The sequence below is a fragment of the Pseudopipra pipra genome, chromosome 18 (assembly GCF_036250125.1).
Source record: "Pseudopipra pipra isolate bDixPip1 chromosome 18, bDixPip1.hap1, whole genome shotgun sequence".
Lineage (NCBI taxonomy): Eukaryota > Metazoa > Chordata > Aves > Passeriformes > Pipridae > Pseudopipra > Pseudopipra pipra.
This window is the reverse complement of record NC_087566.1, coordinates 3,300,741-3,323,056: the sequence shown is the minus strand read 5'-3', so window position 1 is coordinate 3,323,056 and position 22,316 is coordinate 3,300,741. Positions and strand designations below refer to the sequence as shown.

The window sequence follows — 22,316 nt, the reverse complement described above, 5'->3', positions numbered from 1 at the left end:
GCAAGAGGGACAGGGTGCAGCTCCCCCCCACCTCGGAGCCACCGGGCATCGCTGCCAGAAACCCCCTCAAAATCAGGAAAGGACACTTTCCAAGGAAATAAAATCCCCCCCGTGACCCTCCATCCTGCCAGGGCGGTGTGGAGAGGCTGAGACCTGGTCCCAGGCCCCGGCCAGTGCCCGCTGTGTGCCCCAGCCTGGCTTTGTTACGGAGATCTGCTCCCGGCAGACCTGCCGCAGGATTAGCTGTGGAGGACGTGCCTGTGCACCAGCCAGGGCTGGAGTCATTGGATGTTATTGCTCTCTCCTCGAGACTGGAGCACAGCAGTGGCTGCTGCTTCCATCCCATTCCCCGTCCCTAAAGATGGGGAGTGATAACCTGGCTCCTGCTTTTCAGTCGAGCCCCTGGGGCCACTTCAGCTCCGAGGCTGCATTCCCCTTGGGATGTGAATATGCTCTTCCTGCTGCTCACCCAGTCTCCAGCTCGGTGAGGAAGAGCCCAGAGAAGGAGGCTGGAGCAAAAGGCAGACAGAAACCTGGGGGAGGTGGCAGAGCTCACAGGCAGCAGCCAGCATCTGCTGTGAGTTTGCAACGACCCCAAATCCAAGACTATTCATTTCCCCCTGGGCTGAATAGAGCAGAAAGGAGGGAAGGTGATGCTGAAGATAAAACTGGGTGCATGAAACATCACATCTGCTGCCTTCTCCACCCAGGTGGAGACTCATGTTACTGTGAGTAAGCACGATGTGTCCCCCCTCCAGCACTGGGTTCTGGGTGGGCACATCCAACCCCCAGCTGTGCCCACCCTCCCCGCTGCCTCCTGCACATCCAGGCTCTTACACGTGCCTGGATACCATTGTGCTCTTTTTAGTTACCTCTTTGGCACCACGTGAGAGAACAGCCTCTGGATCCCAGCACTTTGCTCCACACCTCTCTGGTTTTACCCACCCTCAGCCCTTCCAGCACCAACCTGCAGCTTCCCCAGCCTGGAATAACCAGCCCTGCACACACAATTTCAGGAACACGTGGCCAGACCCTGCTGGAGTCAGGCTCACTAAATAACCGAGGCGTGCTGCTCTTCCATCACCAGGGATTGTGATGTGCAGCCCCACAACTGCTCCTGCCAAACCCCCGGGCCATGGGCATGTGGTGATGGAGAGGGGAGGTTGGGAGGGGATGCAGGAGGAAGCACATTGATCTCCAGCTTAGCCCTCCAGCCCAGGGGAGCCCTTCCTACATAAATATTTGCCAAGCAATGCATTTGTGCCTGTCGATGGCTGTCAATAGGAGCCTGCAGTGCTGTCATCTGCAGGGCTGCCATTCTCAACCTGATCCAAACAGCCCTCTCTGCATCTCAACCCATGGCCAAATTATTGGTCCTTTTTAATCTGTGTGCTGCATGCACACAGCCTGTCCCCACCTCTGGAGCACCCTGGGGTGCCAGGGGATGGAGCAAAGGCACCGTGGTGGCAGGTGGCATTGAGGTGCCTCGGCAGTGCCAGCACACAGAGAGTTAAGCAGCTCACACACACAGAGCTGTCAGACAAAGCCCTGGCCTGGCTGCCTCCTGCTTCCCCCTGCATCCTCAGGCTCCAGCATCTACCTGCCAGCTCCAACACGCCAGCAGCAGTAGGGAAAGGGCTGGCGTGGACCAGCAGCGTGTGCCAGATGGGCTGGTGCCAGCCAGGCTGCAGTGACAGGCCAGCAGGATGCTGTGTGTTACCGTGGAAATGGTCGGCTGTTTTCCGTCTCAGGGCCTCCAGCGTCTCCTCCGTGTCTGCCCACTCCAGGACCAGCCTCCGGCCGTACAGATGTGTGCTGTGGCACAGGGCGTTGAAGGCTTTCTGCAGAATTGAGATGAGAAGAAATAAAAATTAAAAGAGAAAATAAGAACAGGCTCACATAAGGGAAAGCAAAGATGTCCCTCCCTCCGCCCTGAAGCTAAAAGGCCACCAGAGAACATCCTGCTCTGAGCGCTTTGCTCTGACGGGGCAGGATTCATCTCCATCAGTGGCTTTGACTGGATCATTTATCTTCTACATACTTGCAGCAGAGCAAATACCCACTGCCATTCCCTCAGGCTGCTGCTCATGGGAACAGGCTGAAATCCAGCACAGGGAGCAGCTCGAGGATGGGACCACACCTGAGCTGGGAAAGCTGCAGCCTGGAAAGGCTGTCGAGCCTTGGGGAAGCACATGGGGGGTCAGCAACAAAGCAGGGCCTTCATGGGACACCTCGTGACTCTCTACCACCCTGTTCTCTGCTGGCACGCAGGAAAGCACGGCTCAGTGTGAGCAGAGAGGTTCCTTTCTGCTCAGGGGCAACAAGTTTGAAAGCTGCCTTCCTCTCACCAACCATCTTGTGATATTGGCCGTAGTGGCAGCAAACAGGGCAGAGCAGAAGCCATTGGAGAAGTCCTCTGCTCTTTCTGCCTATGGTGGTTTGCTATGTCATAGAAATCCAGAGGCTTCCTCATTGTTATATCCTGATTAATAACATCCATATAGCTCTTGGTGATGTGGAATACAAGTCTGCCGGCCAGCACAGAGCTCAGATGGCTTTTTATGCCTGAAGGCAACCAGCAGAGACACTCAGAAAACAGCAACTCGATCCAGGGAAGTTTGGCCTTGTCCTTATTTCCCACAGACTTTCAAGGAAATTCAGGACTGAGCAGGGTAGGGCCCATAATGCAAATACACAGACACATTGGTCAAGTATTTGCATACCCAGGCACAAAGTACTCCACAGTAACGTGACACATGGCTGGGTACAGGGGGACAGAAATGCCCCAAACGCTCTTTTAAGAGCCCCAGCTAAGGCTGGGATTAGCTCTGCAAACTCATATCCTTGGAAAAAAATATGGCAGTTATAGGACCACAGAAAGACATCCTGCAGTCAAACAGGGACCTGTCCTCTGATCTGGAGGCCCTCAAAACAGCACCAAAGCTGTCCTGGAGAAACCCAGACCTCTCCTCCGAGCCATTTGCTAAGTGGCAACTTTGAACCACTATGGTTGTCCCCAAATGCCACATGTCTGGGCAGAGGGGCTTCTCCTGCAAGAGGCTTTGCTGCCCACAACTGCTCCTCAGCAGCCAGGACCCTCTCTGAGCCGCTGGGTTATGAAACTCAAAAACCTCCCCACTTCCAGTGACCAGCACTCAGTAACCTGCATTTCCCCCTCCTTCTGAATCCCTTTCTCACTTGCTATAGAAAAGAGAGATGAGGAGCACCAGCACCACCAGCTCCACAGCATGGCTGAGATTCCCACTGTCCAGCTGTCAGCAGCTCCCCGGGGTGACCCCAGAGCGTGGCCCCTTTTTGGGAGGCACATTCCTCTCGGAAGGGCTGCAAGCTACAGCTGTTTTTATTTGCTGCTGCTGTGTTTTAAAGGCCTATCTTCCAATTAGCAGAGCAATGTGTTGGCTTAAATAAACACTCGGGGGGAGGCGGCAGGAGGGAGTTGTGATGGCTGTTTACGTTGGCAGAACAAGCCTCTTCCAAAGCCTGGCAGACAACTGCAGCTCTAATCGCCGGGTTTCGTTTGTCAGTTTATACTTTTTAATTCCTCACTTCCCACAGCACAAGGAAGAGGAAGGTTGGATGGCACTGCACAGCCCCTGTGAGCTCGGTGTGCTCTGCAGCAGGTCGTGGAGGAGGGCAGACTGTGAGGAACGGGGTGTAACACGCGGCGCTTGGTGGTCTCTCGTCCTCTGAGCCACTTCTCTGCCACCTCCTCCTCCTCCTTGCAGGATTGCTTCCACGCCTCACCAGGCACACACAGCTGCTCAGCCCAGTCTGGGATGAGCCATCCTCTAGTTCTGCTGGCAGCACTGGGAAAGGTCATGGAGCAAGAGGGAAGGCAGATGCTGCCATCAACTTGTGTTGCATGAAAGAAACCCGCTGGGAGAGACGCATCTGCCAGCAGCCTGGTGACACCGGCCCTTCCCGGCCAAGCACATTCCCAAAATGAGCTGGTTTGCACCCAGGATGAAGGAAAGCTCCAGCCTGTGCTGGGAGCTCTGCTCCCTGTGACCTGTTTTCCAGACGAGCTCCCGGAGCTGGGGCTGCAGGAGAGAAGCTGCACATTTCAGGTGACAAACACACAAATGTCACTTCTTTGGAAAAAGAGCTAAAAAATGAAACGTAGCTCTTCGCTGCTCAGAGAGGAATTAAGACTTTTTCAGGGGGACAAAAAAAGAGAAATCACCGATGATTTAAAAGACAAAGAGACGAAGGGGAGAAATGCCATTCCCATACATCCACACTGCTGGAAATCTTCCAGTGAGAGGAAGAAATTTGCCACTGCTGCTGTTCCAAATGAAAAGATAGGGAGGGAAAAAATATATTTTAATTAGGTGAGAAATATGAAATGAGGACAAGCAGGCTGGCTTTCACAGAAAGTGGGGCTGGAAGCAGGAGCTATTTTTGGGGTGCAGCTCCTCCACCTGAGCATCTCCCTTCCTAGGACACTTCTTTTGAGGACCCAAGCACTGAACAGCCAGAGGTTTGTGCAGCTGTGCCCCAACGAGGGACAAAGAGAGGTGTGGTGTCCACTTAAGACCACCAGAAAAGACCTCTAATTCTCACAGCCTCACATCTTCCTACACCTTTAAGAAAAGGGGAGCCTTTGCCACACAAGGCTCCTTTTTAAATGCCAAAAAAGGATTTTGTTAAAGCTGCATTTGGTAACACACCCACTGCCAGGCCACACCGAAGGCTGTAGCTCCCTGGCAAACCTCCTCACAGGCCCCTTTTGCTTTTAGGGGTTGCATGAAAAACCTATGGTCTTCTCCCCTTAGAAAACAGCATGTGAGCATGTTTAAGAATTTCATTTCTGAACATTTTTTTGAATATGATTTTGCAGAGTTTGGTTCAAGCTCAACATTCCGGCTCAGCACAGCAAGATATCGTCGCTACCTGCAAGGACAGCTTGCCCAGGAAGTAGATGGAGAGGTGGACAGAGCAGGGAAAAGTGGACAGAGAAAGGCTGGAACAGCAGCTGAAAAATATCTGTGGGATTCAGAAAGGAAATTTCAAAATAAACTCAGATGAAACCCGGGCTGTTGGGATGAGCCAGACAGAGCTCTGGAGCAGAGCCTGCTGTGCCAGGGCGATGGAGAGGCAGAGATCAGAGACTGGACCGTGGTGTCTGTCACCCCTGAGTGTGACAGCTCCAACCCCAACTGCTGTATTAATTTGGAGGACAGGGCTGCTCTGCCTATAGATTCCCCCTTGCCCTATTAAATACTCAAGCCGAAGAGCCTTCGGGCTGGAATCATTAGAGGGACAAAGGGTCAACAACATTAGGAGATTGATAAATATCCCTTCCTTGCAAGAACCAGTCCCAGCTGAGGATGCTCTCTGCAATGCCAGCTGCACACGAGGATTTTTCCTTCCGTGTGTGTGCATTTTTAAAGCGTCGACTGTCTTTCCCAAATGGGCAATCTCTATTTGGAGACCAGATGTATTTTTATATCAACAGGGGAGAAAAGTGGAAACTTGGCTTCCAGTTAATAGTTCGAAAATAAAAACAATTCCACAACAATTCTGCACAGGGAACATCAGGAAATGCGAATGGTTAGTGCTTCCTTAAAGGGAGTTATTTTGCTACTGCCAGTGGATCAAAGTTCCCCTGCTCATCCCCACCTTCCAGGCACTCCCAGCTAGTGGCCAGCTGGCACAGGAGGTTTAAAAACAAAGGCTGGATCAGCCTCTTTGTGACCATCACTCTGTCCCTCCCGCTGCTGTCTCTGCCGTGGGTTCCTCCCCATTCCTGGGATCTGGTAAATGTTCACGACACAGGAGAAAGAGGGCTGCTAATTCCATCTGATGGGGGTGTAACACTCCCAACCGAGGTCCATCCATCACCCTGGGAGCCGTCAGACACCCCCAGAGACAGCCCCGGCCACAGACGTCACCGTGGGAAAGCCAGGAGTGAGGCTGGGGCTCTGAAGGATGAGCAGAGGATGGGCAGAAGGTCCTGCCACCAGCAGCATCCCGTGCCCTGCCTGAATGTCACCTCCCTGGCTGCCAAGGTGACTCACAGCCTGATGTTCACCCCTCCTGGGACAACACCTTTTGGCAGGGCTGGCTCTCCTCGAGCGGGTGGCAGAGCATCAGGGGAGGCTGAGAAGACAAACCCAAGCCTGAGGGGACAGAATCTGCAGGCACAGCATCAATGAGTTGGGAGGGGGAGCCCTGCATCCCTATCCTGGCTTTGGAAAATCTCCGTGTGCGCTCCCACAGCAGCCGTGGTTGCTGAGAGAAAAAGACAAACACGGGAGGTCACAGGCTTTAAATGCCCAACAAAGGCAGCCCAACTATTCTATTACAAACCCATCATGTTTTATAAGATGCTTATAAGCGATTTCCAGATTACCACTCTGAGCAAAAAACGTCACTGGCAGTCACAGCTATTCAGCTCAGAGGTCTCTGGGCCCACTCCCCTCCTCTCTCATTTCACTAAGCAATAAACTCTAAGCCAATTATGACCGTGTTTACAATATTCAGGATCCTATTCATCAATACACTGTGCATCCTTTTCCAGACGGCCAATGGAGTGTACTTGATGTGCCACTTGTGAGACAATTAAATCCCTCAAAGAGATGAGGGTAGAAAAAAATATGAAGGAGAAGGAAGAAGAGCTGCTTTGCTGGAAAAGAAGAAAACCCCACTGAGAGCTCTTCCACAGGGCAACTTGTTCCCTGCACGCTCAAATCCCGCAGCTTTGGGAGCAGTGCCCTGATCCAGAGCCCTGCCTGGCTCACTCCCCTCATCAGCCACAGATGGATTTCCTGCTACTCAGATTCCTAGTTCTCCAGTGCAGCTGGAATCAGCCACTGGGATGAAAAGGGATCAAAAGGGGAGGCAAACACTGAGCCTGTGCCTGTTTCCTCCAGAAACCACCAGAAAAGTGAGCGCTGCCTCACAGCCCCCCAAACAGAGCAGCAATAAAAAACCAGCCAGGTCCCTCTGTGCACCTTTCCATCAACTGCCTAAAGTTTCCTAAGTAAAAGATTAATTCAAAAACCAGGAATAAAGCCTGAACAACTGTGGAGTGAGGCAGAGGTGAACTTTGAGGAGAACGACGGGCACAGCTCATGGTACAGGGAGAGGAACCAGGCTCCTGGGGGGCTCAGTGCACCCCAAGCTGCCCAGCCAGTGGGTCCTCAAGGAGAGGATGAAAGCTGAGCAGAGGGAAGTTTGAATTAGGATCAATACAGGACTAACAAAGAAACTCCATGTACTGTGTTATATGGGAGGTCAGACTGGAATGGATGATCTAATAGTCCCTTGTGATCCTGGATCAATGAATCCTGTCTAAAAACATAAACACAGGCTATGCTGGTTCCCCCCTCCTCTCTCCTTCATCTCTGCTCACAGTCTTGAAAATCTGCAGTCTTGGGGAGTCAGTGGAGCCACGTGGTCCCTTCCCTTCAGCATTAACATCCCATGGTTTGTGCCTACAACCATGCTCTTCCAGATGCTGCTCAAATCACCAGGAACCAACAGCAGGATGAAATCCACCCTGCTGCAGTGCTGGGAGTGCCCACAGAGCAGCTCACAGAAGGAACAAGGACCCTCTTCTGCCAGTGCACCAGAGCTTATGCCTGAGCCAGCCTGCTCTGGAACCTCTAGCAAAAGGGAAGAGCAGGATATTATCAGGCAGGCTACAATCCCCTTGTTTCTGGTGCAAGTATGGAACTTAAACACACAGGAAAGCTTTAAAAAAATAAATGAACTAGATCAATTCACAACTCCTGATCTTCTGGTACACTCACTGTGAAAGCACCAGGGTGAGGCTGCTCATGGAAAGGGTCTCAAAACACACAGAGGAACTGATGAACACAAGCCTTGAGCAGTTTAAAATCAGTAAACAGACACAATATCCAAAACTCCCCTAAAACCAAGGTGGTGGTGAAGATGGAACAAGTACAGAGATTTCCTGATGTGTTAATGTTGGGTTAATACCATCCTTTTTCATCTTACTGCTGACAAACCTGAAAAATAAGCTCCTGTCCTTCTATATTACAAGAATTTTTAGCCATTTTATCAGTTACACCAAACTTATCCCCATCATGGCCTAGGCTGGGGTTTCTGTCACACAGCCTCCAGTGCCTGCCCATGTGGTTTCAGCCTCAGTACAGCTTTGCTGGGAATGGCAACAGCCTGCTCCAAATCTGGGATAAAACTCAGCAGGACAGAGCCTCCAGGCTCCCTTCCTCATCTGCTCCAAGACCTGGCAGGGAAGATGTCGGAGAGGAAGGACCACAGCTCACCTTGGCATCCTGCTTGGTGACAAAATCCACAAACCCGAAGCCTCGGTGGGATCCCGTTCCTGCCATTTTCTTGGGCAGCCGGACAGTCTTCAGCTCTCCAAAGGTGCTGTGGATCAGAGAGGGAAAAGCAAAGACAGTGTGAGCTCAAGGGAAGAACCAGGGCTGGTTGCAGACCCACGTTGCTGTGGACTCAGGTGAGTCTGGGTCCGGGTGTCCTGCAGCCACTCTGCTTCCCTGTAAACCCCATGCCCAAAGCACCTACTTACAGCTAAAAAATCAGTTTGGATTTCAAGGATTATCCTTACTGGTCACAAACCTTAACAAAGCAAAAAACTTATTTTATATAACTGCTATGCTTCTCCTCCCTTCAGGAGATCCAGCCTGCATGCCATGCCCTGTTCAGGGTGAACAAAAAGCATCTCCAGGTTACCAGGAGACAGGGCTTCTCCAAATTTCCACCAAAGCAGATTTATTTGCACCTCTGGAGAGGGGCTGGAGTGCACAGGATATGGGCATGAGACAGAGAACAGCCCCACATGGGCTTAATGTCTTTCCAGAATAACCACTCTATCCCCAGAGGTGACACAAAGATTTCATCCCTCTGCTCCATGGATGCTGGGCATCAGTTTTAAGGCTGAATTTCCTTGCTCTAACACTTCAGTCAGGTACCAGCCTTTCCCATCCAGTCTCTGGGCTGGAACAAACTGGTTTTACTTAAGCTTGCTGAATGTACAAAAGGAAACAGGCAAATCCAGCAGACCCAAGCCCTGCACAACAACCTCCAGATCCGACAGCATTTCAGTCATTCCGAGTGTCAATGGAAAGCCAGGAATGGGGAGACAAGGAGGTTCCTGCTGTGGGGTAGAGCTGGCAGCACCTGTGCTCAGCAGGAACCATGTCCCAACCTTGTCCCCAGAGAAAGAACCTGTGCCTTGAGCCCTCAGCCACCCCACCAGGGATCCCGCCTTGCCCAAAAAGCCTGAAAACAGCCCCAAAGGCAGCACTTGCTGGACAACCCTCTCCAGTGCCATCCCCTGGAGAAATTCCAGGACAAAGCCAACGCTTCCTCTGCCGCCGAGCTCCCGCTTCCCCTTCTCCTCCCCTCCCCACACACCCATTTATCAAACACATATGCACAAACTACAGGCAATAAATATTTAATGTGGCCCAGGTCTGAAGAGATGTGTTATTTTATTTGAAAATCTACACACAGGCGTGCATACACAAAAGGAGCCTGGGACACAGCAGTGCCAAAGAGCACCTGGGAATAAACACAGTAAAGGCCATAAACGCTCTCGTGAAATGATATAAGCTAAATCCTGGGAGTTAACCTGGTGCACTGGCAGCATGACCAGGCATTCATCCACCCAATTTCCTTAGGCAACGTGGTGTGTAAATGTACCATTATGAAGCCTCGAAATGAATCTGCACGTCTCCTGCTCGGAGCTTTCCCTCCCTCTCTCCCTCCTGCTCCCTCCGAGCTGGAGCTGCGCAAACAAACAAACAAACCCCGCTCTGGGCTGGTGGGGATGCTCTGCTCGGGGAGCAGCAGGGGCACCCTGGGGTTTTCAGCAGCAGGAGGGTCCTCCTGCAAGGGGGTGGGGGTGACAGGGACCCCCAAGGTGGCAGAGGTGGCTCCTCTTGCTTGGAGCAGCCCTGGAGCATCTCAAATGCCATGGTTAGGTTAAGGATGAGGTAAGGAGAGAGCTCGTGGCCCAAGGAGATGACCATCTAGCTAGGAAAGATGGAAGGCATGGGCAGGGGAGCTCTTGCTCCGACCTATTTCTCTGTGGAAACATCATGGGCACTGCCAAGGGAGCAGAGTATTCATTAAAGGAACAGGACCAGAGTGCTTGGTCAAAGGGAAGCCTCAGACAACACTCACTCTGTGTGCTGAAACACCACGTGTCCCTCTGACACAGGGTGGGCAAGGAGGTGCCCACAGGAGCAGGACCCCGAGGCTGAGGGTCCCAGGGAAGCTGTGCTGACCCACATGAGCCTGGGCAGAGGTGGGAGAAGTTGGCTCTCCCTTCCTCCCCAGCTCAGACCAGTCCAGACATGGAGGTGGTGGGGATCTGATCCAGAGCTGGGCTGGCCACGAGCATCTCCCCAGGCAGACGGTTTGAGGAAGGACAGGGGTACCCAGCACAGAGAGGTGGATCTGGGGAACAGGCAAAGGGGGGGGAGTGAGGAAAGCCGAGGGGCACAGTGGAGACAGGGCTGACCCCACTGGGGTTGTGGAGCAGAATGTTGTCCCCCCCACTGCGGCGCTAATTAGAAACCACAACACAGCAATTACCATCCCGGGAGCTGCGAATGAAGCGGAGAGCTCCGGCCTTTAATGTTCTCCTCTCCAGTGCCAGGCAGAGACTCACACCTCTCTTTTCCAATTATTTCCCCTGGTTTTGGGGGGAGAGAGGCAGAGGGAACCCAATTACCCCCCGCAGTGCCCAGGGAAGCCAGGTGCTGACGTGTTTGTTCCCACTCCAGCTGCATCCATGCTGCAGCCTTCCAGCTCTGGGATGGCTGCGCATGGATCACGCCACAGTCAAAGCCACAGGGGTGGGGATGGCAGAAGAAAAAGGGATGGAGCACATCCTCCAAGTAAAGCCAGAGCACACTGAAACAGGAGGGAAGAAGGCAGCTCTTCCATAAGACCCCATCAAGCTGCTTGAAAACATGTCCTCTCAGGGGTTGGGATGGTTGGGGAGGCAGGGGGATCACAGCAGCTCAGACCTGGTGTCACTGCCAGCTCCTTCCCCTTCCAGCACAGAGCTCCAAGGAGTGAAAAAACCCCCACAGCCCCTGGGTGGGGATTCCTCTGGGAGCTGATGTGTCTTTCCTGTCAAACTGGACAGAGACCAGAAAGTGCTGGCACCAAACCCTGCTGCTGGTGTGGAGCACAGCACCATGCCAGGCTCCTCACCTCATGCACGAGGGTTTACAGGGAAGCTCCTGGAGTCAGTGTGAGCGTGAAACCTGCCAGCATCCATGCCTTCTCCAAGTGCTCCTGAGCCCCTGCACTGAAGGATCCTCAGCCCCTGGCTGAAGGATCTGCTGGTTGTGAGAGCAAAGCCTTTTCCATCTTGAGACATTGTCTGGCTTACAGTCAGCCTGCCTTAACTTTGCAGAAGATCCTAACCTCCTTCCTGGTGAATCCTGTCCCCATCAGACCCACTGGGGCTGGATTTCTGGCAGGACACTCCCACAGTTGCTGGTGGCACCGCACCGGGCTGAATCTCACCTGTAATGAGTGCAGCCAAGGTGGGTGGTAAAACCAAATCTCTTGTATGAATGACCTCCCCGTGGAGCTGTTCACAATTAATATGGGCAGGTTGGGGCAGGGGGAGGGGGCAAAAGCAAAGAATTTTCCCACAGAGGTGGCAGGACTGCAAAGCCCCTGGTGACCTGCCATGCACACGGCGGCTCCATTACCTCCTTCCCCTAGCACGAAAAATGGTGTCCAAACAGCTGCTCCCTGAATTCCCAAGTGGAGTCAGGGCCTGAAGGGGAGGGCAGAGGTGTGGGGTGGGTCTGGGGATGGGGCTCTGCCTGGGCTCCCCTCTCCCTGCAGGAATCCTGCCAGCCAGGCTGGCAACTCCGTCCTCCCGCCTACGCTCGCTCTCCCAGGCTTGGCACATTTTCACTCTGTTGGCTGGAAGGGATGACAGCCCTGAGCAAACACTGCAACTACTATTTCCTAAATGAGAACCTTTGTTTTATGCTGATCCAGATTTACTGGGAAACCAGGAAAAGCCTGTTCTGGCCCTGGCTGAGCGACAATCTGCAGGGCTGCAGGATAAAGACAGCCACAGCCTCTCCCTTGACTAGGCACCCATTCAAAGCTCAGCAGAGACACGGGATGTTCCAAGAGATGCCAGAAGGGACATCCCCTCCCTCCCACCCACAAGGGATCCAGCACTTCTACATGGCACTGCTGCTTTCCCAATGTTTTGGCAGCTCTTCCAGTGGTGCTGCAGCCATCCCGCTTCCCTGGCTGAACAGAGGGAGGAGAAGTAGATTTCTCCTCCATGCTGTAAGATGTACACTGCAAGCTGGCTGCAGGTCAGAGGAACATCACTCCTTGGGATTGTAATTATATCCTTCTGGCACAGGCCAGCTGGGAGGCAAGTCCTTTGCCTGCTAATTATAGGACATTATATTGCTATTAAACAGAGCACATTCCAGCTCGGAGACAACACACTGCTCACTTGGCTTTGCCTGTTCACCAGAAGGTGCCTGCACATCCTTCACCAACATAGCCCAGCAGAAACAGGACAGAGGAGGACAGGGATACAGGTGGTCTCCAGAAACCCTCTTCCCTCCTATGCCAGCATGACACACAAGTTCCACCCGGCAGCTCCCTCCCCTTCCATCATTGCTCTCCTGTGACAGGCACAGCCTCAAACCCTCTGTGCTTCCACCCCAGGATTGCCAGGCACACCAGTCCTCTTCTGCCACTGACTCCATCACCTCTTTTCACAGCTCCTCCTCTCCCCCAGGGTTTTGTTTGAATTTCTGCCCCTGCTCCCAAATCTCTCCTCACCCTCCCTCAGCTCCCAGTGTGTAAGTCTGGCCCCATCACAGCCTCAGGCAGTGGTGACAGCCACTCACACATGCTTGTTCATGGGACAGGCACCTCTGGATCAGGTTAAACATGGAATCACAGAATGGTTTGGGTTGGAAGAAATGTTAAAGTTCATCTCATTCCGAACCCCTGCCATGGGCAAGGATACATTCCATTATCCCAGGTTGCTCAGAGCTCCATCCAACCTGGCCTTCCAGGGATGGGGCAGCCCCAGCTTCTCTGGGCAACCTGTGGCAGAGCCTCCCCACCCTCACAGGGAAGTTTCTTCCTAAGAAGCTGTGAACATCTCTCCAGCTGGGAAGCAACCCCTCTATTGCAACACCTTCCCTGTCTCAAATAGCAGCATTTGAACTACAAGATCAGGTCAAGACCTGTCCATCCCTGATTGGTATTTTCAAGTCCCAAACACACAGATGTGTTCATCATGCTTGATCTTGGTGCACCCTAAGCCATGTGCTGAATAAAGACTCCTGGGATGCCAAGTTCTGTAGGGGAAAGCACAACTGACACCACGAATCCATGCCATGATTGAAGAGACCAACCACTGTCCACTGCCAGGAGAGCAGAACTTCTTGGAAAACAAACAAAAAAACTCCCCCTTAGGTTTCTGCAGATGTGTACAGACATCCCACGGCATGGGGGGATCCTAAATCCCCCTTTATATCCCTACAAGAAAAACAAACCAGCAATAACGTGTTGAAAAAACTGAACCTGAAAACCTCTAGCAAGGCTGCCACCCTTCTCGTTGCTTGCCATCTACCACCACCACCTCCTCCTCCTCCTCCTCCTCCTCCTCCTCCTCTCCTCTCCCTGCCTTCCCATCCCAAGCCCTGCCACTGCCTAAATCCCCCCTCGTGACTGCTGGCAGCCCTAGGACAGAGCTCAGGCGAAGGAGCCAGGCAGCGTGACCGCTCATCAGAGATGGCTCTGGGCAGGGATGACGAGCCCAAAAGAGACACAAATCCTTCCCTTCCCAGCCTCAGCCCCAGGAACAGGCTGCAGCCACACGTCAGCCCAGCAGAATTCACTCAGTTGCTTTGCAATGGTCGCCTTCATTTCATTATTTTTCCCCCCTCGCCCCCAAACAGGACCTTCCCTCCCCTAGAAAATTACGGCCTTGCCCGTCTCTGCCTCTGCACCCACTCGCTGATTATAAGGGGGAGAAAAAAAAATATAATAATGTTCCTTTTTCTTTCTTCCTCCTTTAGGAACGCAGGACCCTGGCAAATGGTTTTGCCCCTGGGCTGAGCCATGGCCAGTTCCACCCCCTGCATGAGGGAGTTAATGGAATACGCAGTGGAAGGTCCCTCCCGCCTCCCGCTCCAGGACTTCAGCTGACTCCAGTACAGCTAATCCCATTACAAGAAAATAACGTGGATAATTCAAGCTAATGAAATCGTTACAAGAATGTGGACAGCCAGGGGTGGACATTCAGAGCCAATTTAACACTCCTTGGTGTTGTTATCCCCAGCACAGGAAATACCTGAAAGGAGGAAGGGAAAGGAAAGAGGGAGGAAAAAAGCCTTCCTCTCTTGTTAGCTTAAATCCTGTTAGAGAGTTCAGGAATTAATCTGCCACCTATCTCCCCTATTACCATCATCATCATCATCAATAATGTCTCCTCGGTAACCTCTGAAAATTAGCAAATGAAGGCGCAGGAGGACAAGGCGGGAGCGGAGCCTCCGGATGCACCGAGCCAAGTCCAACTGCCGCTGCCTCCAGCTCTGGAAGAGCCACGGGTGGAGGGACTTGGCAGCAGAGCAGGTGTCCTAGTGGACGCCCAGCCCACGGCTGCATGGATGAAGTCACACCGGGAAGCAGGTCCCCACTGCAGAGCTGCTCCTTCACTCCCACTCCTCGCCGGCACTGGACAGACCTGCTGGATAATCAAACCACCTGCAAAATCCTCAGGAAAAGCCAGCGGGACACAGGAGGGGGACAGCCATGTCTGTGCCTTGTTCTGTACCACATGGATCATCAGTTTTTCCAGCTTCCTCTGCTCCTTGCCCAGGAGCACTGCCTTTGTTTGGAGGCCTCTTGATCTCTGCTGCTGCAGCAAAACCGGGCTTTGCTTTATGTGATTCCTCTTTTTCAGGGCCAGCCTCGTGCTGCTGGGATAACTGCTGTCATCCTCTCTGAGCTTGGCTGCTCCAAGTGATGGATCCCTTTCTGAGCCCAGTTTCCTGGGGAAGACCTGTCCATGGTGCACAGAGCCTCCTGTGGCAGGTCCAAAGCCAGGCTCCCTCCTGCTCACCCACACCGAGGGAAGCCGAGCACCGAGGGCAACTGTCTGAGCTCAGCCACAGCATTTCATCCCAAATCATTCCTTTTGGCACCAAGCATTTCCAGGCAGGAGATGCTGGTCATGCTGAAACTCATGGATGCAGTGGGGTACCACCTGAACAAAGCACAGCCCTGCCTGCTTTGGGTTGGAGCTGTGGGAAGCCTCGGTGTGACAGGATTTCTGAGCTGTTCAAGCCTGTATCCTCAGCTCATGTGGAATAATGATTGTTCCAATGCATCCAGTATTTTCAGCTGGATATGGGTGATTCCTACTTGTCTCTACAGTCCTCTGCACTGCTGGGTGATGGTAGGAAAGGGTCACACAGCCCCTCCAGAGGCAGCTGCTTTCCCGGGGTGCTGCAACCTCATCCCAGCCAGCATTCAACGTCATATTACCCAAAAAACACCTACAATGTATTCCCCAGAATCTTTAAGTGCTTGACAGGGCAGTGAAACAACAAAGTGAAGGGACAGGGAAAGATTCCCAAATCTCCTCAGAGACAGAGGTCTCTCTGAAACAAGGTTTCTCAGACAGGAGTCCTATGTAAAGGGCCCACAAAAATTGGGAATGGCATTTTCAAATCAGGACTCTCTCCAGGATTGGTGACGACCATCAGGTTTGGATAAGGCAGAAGTGACCACTAAGAGATGCTGCAGCTCCCTAAGGAGCTCAGTAGCCAGCAGTGATGCTGGGAAGGAAATGGGGAGACCCCAGGCCCCTTTCCAGCCTCTGCTCCCCATACAGGTGCTCTTGGAATACCTCACCTCTCCCATTTTTCCAGCTCACTGCCTGCAAACCCACAGCTGCTGCCTACCCACCTCACACACACATACAACACTTCGACCGACCCATGAAGGCTGCAGAGAGACTTGTGATTTAAAAAAAATATATCCTGTGCAACACGACTTTGGTACAAGAGAGAAAGAAAAAACCTCATGGCAAAAGCAGCAGGAGAGCTGGAAGTGCTGCAAATGGGTAAATGGGTCTTGTAAGAGAGAGAAGTCACTCAGGGATTTCTCTTTGCTGGGAGAACTGAAGCCAGAGAAAGGCCCACAGGAAGCAGGTTGCTGAGGGCTGTGGTGGTGGGACATGGGGTGGCCACCCTCTCTCTGTCATAGACTCGTGGGATGGTTTGGGTTGGAAGAGACCTTAAAGATCATCTTGTTCCATCCCCTGCCATGGGCAGGAACACCTTCCACTAGCCCAGGTTGCTCCAAGCCCTGTCCAGCCTGGCCTTGAACATTCACAGGGACGAGTCAGCCACAGCTTCTCTGGGCAACCTGTGCCAGGACCTCATCACCCTCCCAGGGAAAGATTCCTTCCCAGTATTCCATCTAACTCTGCCCTCTGTCAGTGTGAAGCCACTCTGTCCCATGTGGAGAATCTCTGATTTGCCACAGAGTGGAATTTTCCACCTTTCTGCCACTGCAGCACAAATAACACCCTTCCCCATTTCTCTATTTCCACCAGGCTTGTAGGAGTCCTACACCAGCCCAATTCCCACCTTGAACCCCCCAAAATTCGGCTGGAAGGGACCAATGCTTTCCAAAAGCAGCCCTGCCCCTGGCAGAGGAGGGGGAGCAGGACAGAGTCCCTGGGACGTGCCCGGCTCCATCCGACGTCTCCGGGACGCTCTCTCTAATTGCATCCAGACGGTGCTTTCGGCACACCTGTCACAGCAACTGTTCATCTTGCCAGCAACTTAAAGAGCATCATTTGCCGAGTTTTCTGGGAAAGGAAAGCCAATTAGCATGTCACTGGTGAGGCACAAAGATCCTCCAGCTTTATCTCTGCAGTGGTTGCTCCAAGGACCCTTCGGTGCTAATCCCCTCTGTGGCTCCTCCACTTGGAAACACAAGGCTGTGCTTTCTCCCAGAAGAGACCCAAAAGCAAAGCGAGGGGTTGTGATTTAAGCTTCACAGCCGCCTCTCCCTGATGTGCCTCCCACACTCCACGGAGTAACAGCAGTGCTGGTCCCAGCTCCAGCAAAGGGAGGAAGGCCACAAGATCCACCCAGAAACCAGCCCTGGGGAAGTGGGTCCAGCTTTTGGATTGCCCTTGCTTCCCATACCTGCCTGCAGACAACTAAGCAAAGTTCAGCTGTCTTTGAATTCATTGGATTTTTGGCACAGATCTTTCAAAATTATTTAAATGCCCAACACCACAACCACTGCCAGTGCCAGAGACTGTGAGGACAAGCTTCTTCCAAGGAGCTGTGAATTTACCCACAAGACTCCTGTTAATATCAAATCCCATTTTTAGTGGGCCTTGGTAGGAGTCTCCCTTGGAACTCATGGCAAAGTGGGATCAGAAACATGGCCCCAGACCAACAGGCAGATGTGGGACCTTCCCTCTCCTCAGGAGGCAGGACCAGAAGGCAGTGGCTGCTTCCCGTCGCTTAAACGGCTCGTTTAAAAACGTAGCAAAACATTTTACCCCTTCTCGATTTATTTTCCTTAACAGTTGCTTATGAGGGACCTTATCAAAAGCTTTCTGAAATTCCAAGTAAATTAGTCATTAGGCAGGTTTTCAGAACAGTAATTAGGCCACTCCATGCCCCTGATGTATTATTTACCTGAGAAGATATACATAATTAGGGCTCTTCTTTATAACTGGTATTACAGGCACTAAATTCTACTCCAGTCTATCGTGTAATTACGCAATTAGGCTGCACGCTAAACAGAGAGAAACCAATCCTGAAAACCAAGCAAAAAGGAAAAAAAACCCACCAAACCCACAACAGTAATTATTATTTTTTAAATCCTCCATCACCAGCACAGCAGCAAGCTTTAAAATTTTAATATCCCTCCACTTAAGTCATTTCTAACCAGGTGCTGCAACCAGGTTTGGTTTCTTAATTTTGCCGCATTTAATCCTACTTTGCAAGGTTTAACGTCGGTCGGTTCCTTAAAGTGATTTTCTTTAAAGGCTGGTGTTAAAAGGGGCCTTTCTCTTCCCTGGACAGCACAGATTTGTGGTGCAGGAGGAGGTGGCAGTGTTGCCTTGCAGCCTCCCTTCCCTCCCTCCTCGGCCCCCCGCTCCTCCCAGTCCATGATTATTTTTCCACAGCTCCCCGGCTCGTGGAGGCAGACAGGTACAGTTGCTATGGTGTGACTGTCACAGTAATTTAGTCCTACAGAGCCGGTTCCCAGGCTGGAATTTCACGGGGCAGCGTGGCAAAAGGAAAGGTGGGGACGGTGGAGGGGAGGAGAGCCAGCCCTGGAGCCCTTGAACTAGGAGGTGGGGTGTGCAGAGAACCACCCAGCAGCCTCCCCACGCTTTTTGGATGGAGGGATGGGCTCAGTCACCTCCTGATTTGTTCCCATCTTTCTGGTCTGACAGCAAAGTGAGATTTCAGCTCTTCTGAGGGTCAATTCCTACCTGAGCCTGCCCACAGGCAGAGTCACGTCTGTTCACATCTATCCTGCTTTGTTTCCTGGTCCTCGCTGATAGAAGAGTGTCTACCATTGGGGTGGGGAGTTCTTTTTAATCTATCTATTCTTATAAACCTATTTTAGAGTTGTGGAGACCAAGGAAAAACTCCCAGGACTCGCTGAGCATGCTGACACCTCCCACACAACACACCTGCCTGTTATCCTCATTTATTTCCACGCTTTAAAGACAATGATGATTCACTATTTAGTTAAAGCACAAACGGATTTCCTTGTGAAATTCTCCATCTCAATGCTCACAACTTCCAATCCAGTTCCCAAGGCACAGGGGAAGGTGCAGAGCTGGCACAGGGAACACCATAAGCTTCAGGAAGCCCCAGATTTAAACAGCACTGCTGGACTTGAACTCTGAAAGGGAGCTGGGACTTAAAAGTCATCCCAAAAGAGTGTGAGCTGATGACTCAGAGGATTTAAAGATAACTGCTCGTGGACATATGTGACTGAAGAGGTCATCCCAAACCAGAAGAGAGCCTGAAAATCCCACTCTAATATTATTCAGGTTTTGCTGCTGCTTCTCTCCTCTTTTGCAACCTCACAGAGCTCTGAGCTGGTCCTGGTCACAGCAGGGCTCTCCTCTCCTCTGCTGCCATGGGCCAGCCCTGCCTGGGCCATGGCCATTCTCAGATTCTCTAATTCCATCTAACCAATGGTTCTCTTCTTAATCCTATTGTAATTTTTTTTTTTTCTGGGGGAGACAAAAGACATGCAAAGCTGTATCAGGACAACTGAAAAAGGATGTCTCCCCCCACCTCCACAGACCACACCAGGATCAAACCACCCTCCCCGTGGCAGCTCTGCCTGAGATGTAAAAACAACAGAAGTAATGACCCTTATAACCCAAACCTCACGAAATCTCAATCCTTGCATGGACTTCAACCAGAGCCTTTTGCAGAGCTCACACTCCTAAGCCACAGTTCTCCCCACACACAGCACCTTGCAGGACCAGTGCTCAGGAGCCACCAAGTCACTGCCCCAATCACCAGCAGGTCAGGATTTCAAAGGAACCTGCAGCTCCAACAGCGCTGAGATTTGGGGATTTATCTCTCCTGGGCTCTTTTGAAAATCCTGATCAGAGTGCAGCTCTGGTCAGAAACAAGTTATGCTAAAAATAGTGCTCACAGGAGGGTCTAGTGCAAATCTCTGCTCCTGTAGGATTCCTGTGAGTCAGCTCGTTTCAAAGACAAGAGGAAATTTGTACAACTAGCAAAGCAGGAAACACAGGAGGAGGATTTAGCCATGCCTCATGTACCCACAGAGGTGTACTCAGGGCATCCTTTGGAGAAGGCAGCCTTGCTGTTAAGATATCAGCTGCATCAGCCCCATTATATATATATATATATATGTCTCATATTCAACTGTAGAGCCTCCTGCACTGAGCTGGAGGAGAATAAATATAGAAGCAATGAGATATTTATAGGCAGACAGCTATTTTAACATAGCTCTGCTTTAAAGAGAATCCTTATTTAAGTCTTGTCCCTGTAAAGCTGCAGGATGACTTAGAAAAATAACCTGATTAATTATTTTCATCAGAGGAACAGAGAAACACGTAGGGAAGATCAAATGCACACAAATGCACCGGGAACGCGGGAGCTGTTCTGGTGACTCAGACACAAGGAGGATGGTGAGATCTCCTGAGGGCAGGGCTGTCTCTGAAGAGCCCAGGCTGACCACATCTGACGTCTGCCAGGCATCAGAACAAGGCAAAGCATGAGATCCGGGCACAGGGCAGCTCGTTGGGAGCCACCACACCACTGTGCTCCCCTGGCCAGCACTGTCCCCTCCAGAGATGTGACCCACAGCACAACAGCAGATTTCCTCATTGTAAAAGCAGTGTGAACAGAGGGGTACTTCTAGAGGTACTGTTTTACACTGATAATGATCCCACTCACCCATCCTGTTCCCAAACTGCAGGTGTGGCTGTCACCCAAGCTCCAATGGTGGCTCTCTTCCTGCTCCCAGTGTGCCCAGTCCTTCGGTCACTCCTTCCCAACCTGACACAACCACACCACCTGCTAAAGTTCAGAGGCTGCTTTACACAGCAGGACTCATCTTTACAGATCATGTGGAAAACTCCCAAAAGACAGGAGGACAGGGAGTGATGGCAGGGTGCAATCATTACCTGAGCCATCATGGGATTCAACAGTGATGTTCCCGCTCTGTTTCTGTGGAAAGCTCATCAGTATCCACCCACCCATCTCAGAAAGTGCTGGGTCACGAGGAGAGAGATTTCACAGAACCAAAGAAAGGTTGGAAAGGGCCTCTGGAGATCACCTAGTCCAACTCCCCTGCCAAGGCAAGGTCACCTACAGCAGATTATTTGCACCACCACCACCAGCAAAGAGAGGCAGAGGCCAGGATGGAAGTCGCCAACTCTGACCCATGGGATCTTTTGGACAAAGAAAACTGCAGTGGCAGTAACTGCCTGTTGGGTTTGGGTTTCTAATTTGTTTCCTTATTTATGTCTTAGCACAGAAGAGCATTTTCTGTGCAGCAGGGCTGGACTGTGACAACTGTGACTGAGAGGAAGCAGGAGTGTCCAGGTGCAGGGAAGTGGAAGCCCATGTTCATGGGAGCTGCTCTGGAGCCAGGCACACACTTCCCAGAGGCAGATCCTCCCTGTGGGAATGGACCTCTGCCAGGCACAGAGTGAACCACTCACATCCCCCTGTGAAGGGAGATGTCCAGAGGTGGGACAAATCTCCCTGCACTGTCACAGAATCAGAATGGTTTGGGTTGAGAGGGGCCTTTAAAGATCATCTAACCCAACTCCCCTGCCATGAGCAGGGACACCTTCCACTAGACCAGGTCCTGTCCACCTGACCTTGAATGCTTCCAGGGAGGGAGCACCCACAGCTTCTCTGGGCAATCCATGCCAGTGCCTCACCACCTTCCTTGCAAAAAAACTTCTTCCTTTTATCTGGTCTAAATCGACCCTCCTTCGGTTTCAAACCTTGTCCTCGCTCAGAGTCACTGTATCAGTACACAAACACCAGCAGCCCTGAGCCCTGTTGATACAACCTTGCTAATTTAATAAATGGATTTTGACGAGGAGAAGCATCTGCTTCAATGCTCCCCATCCCCCTGCCCCAGCCCTGACTGCCCCCTCCCAGCTCAGAGCCTCTCCCATAAATTAAACCACCCAACAAATGCACAGCCTGAGCGTTTTACAGCTCTGCTCTCTGGTGGGAGCCAGAAAGATGCAAATAAAGGCAGAGCTGGGCAGGACAGGTCAAAGGCAGCACCGAACGCTGAGCAGGGTGTCTGCATGGCAGGGTGTGAGCTCTGCCCATCATCCCCCTTCCACTGCTCCCTCAAAACCTCTGGGAAGGCTCATTCCAGCGCCCTGGGTGTTCACAATCGATGGCAGGCAGGAGCAGACACTTGTACCTGGCTGACAGATGCTGTCAGAGCCGTGTGGCAGCTGCAGGCTGAGAAGGGGAACGTGAGGCAGAAATGAGGGGCTCCAGAGGAGGAACAGAAACCACATCGTTCTGCATCTGCTGGCAGTGCCTCACCAGCCAACCTGAATGAGCTGTAATGCACCCATGGATGCTGGGAGGGGAGAAGAGAGGTAATGACACACCTAAAAATCACCTGCTGGGGCTGCCCAGGGTCCAAAAGGGCCAGAGTTTGCCCTCTCCAGAGGGGGCATTTCCAACAGCATGGAATACCCAAGCAGGGACACCCAGCTTGCAAGAAGTTGGGATCTCCACCTC

General features: G+C 52.0%; 1 protein-coding gene across 2 annotated transcripts in view; it reads right to left on the bottom strand.

The window, feature by feature from the left end:
- RBM19 (RNA binding motif protein 19) overlaps positions 1-22,316 on the bottom strand; it is a 68,594-nt gene that overhangs the window by 18,301 nt on the left and 27,977 nt on the right. For both annotated transcript variants that reach the window (XM_064674665.1, XM_064674666.1), the window contains exons 22-23: positions 8,277-8,382; positions 1,721-1,841 (exon numbers count right to left, since the gene is read on the bottom strand). In XM_064674665.1, coding sequence (XP_064530735.1) covers positions 1,721-1,841; positions 8,277-8,382 — 227 coding nt within the window. The remainder of the gene's footprint in view (positions 1-1,720; positions 1,842-8,276; positions 8,383-22,316) is intronic.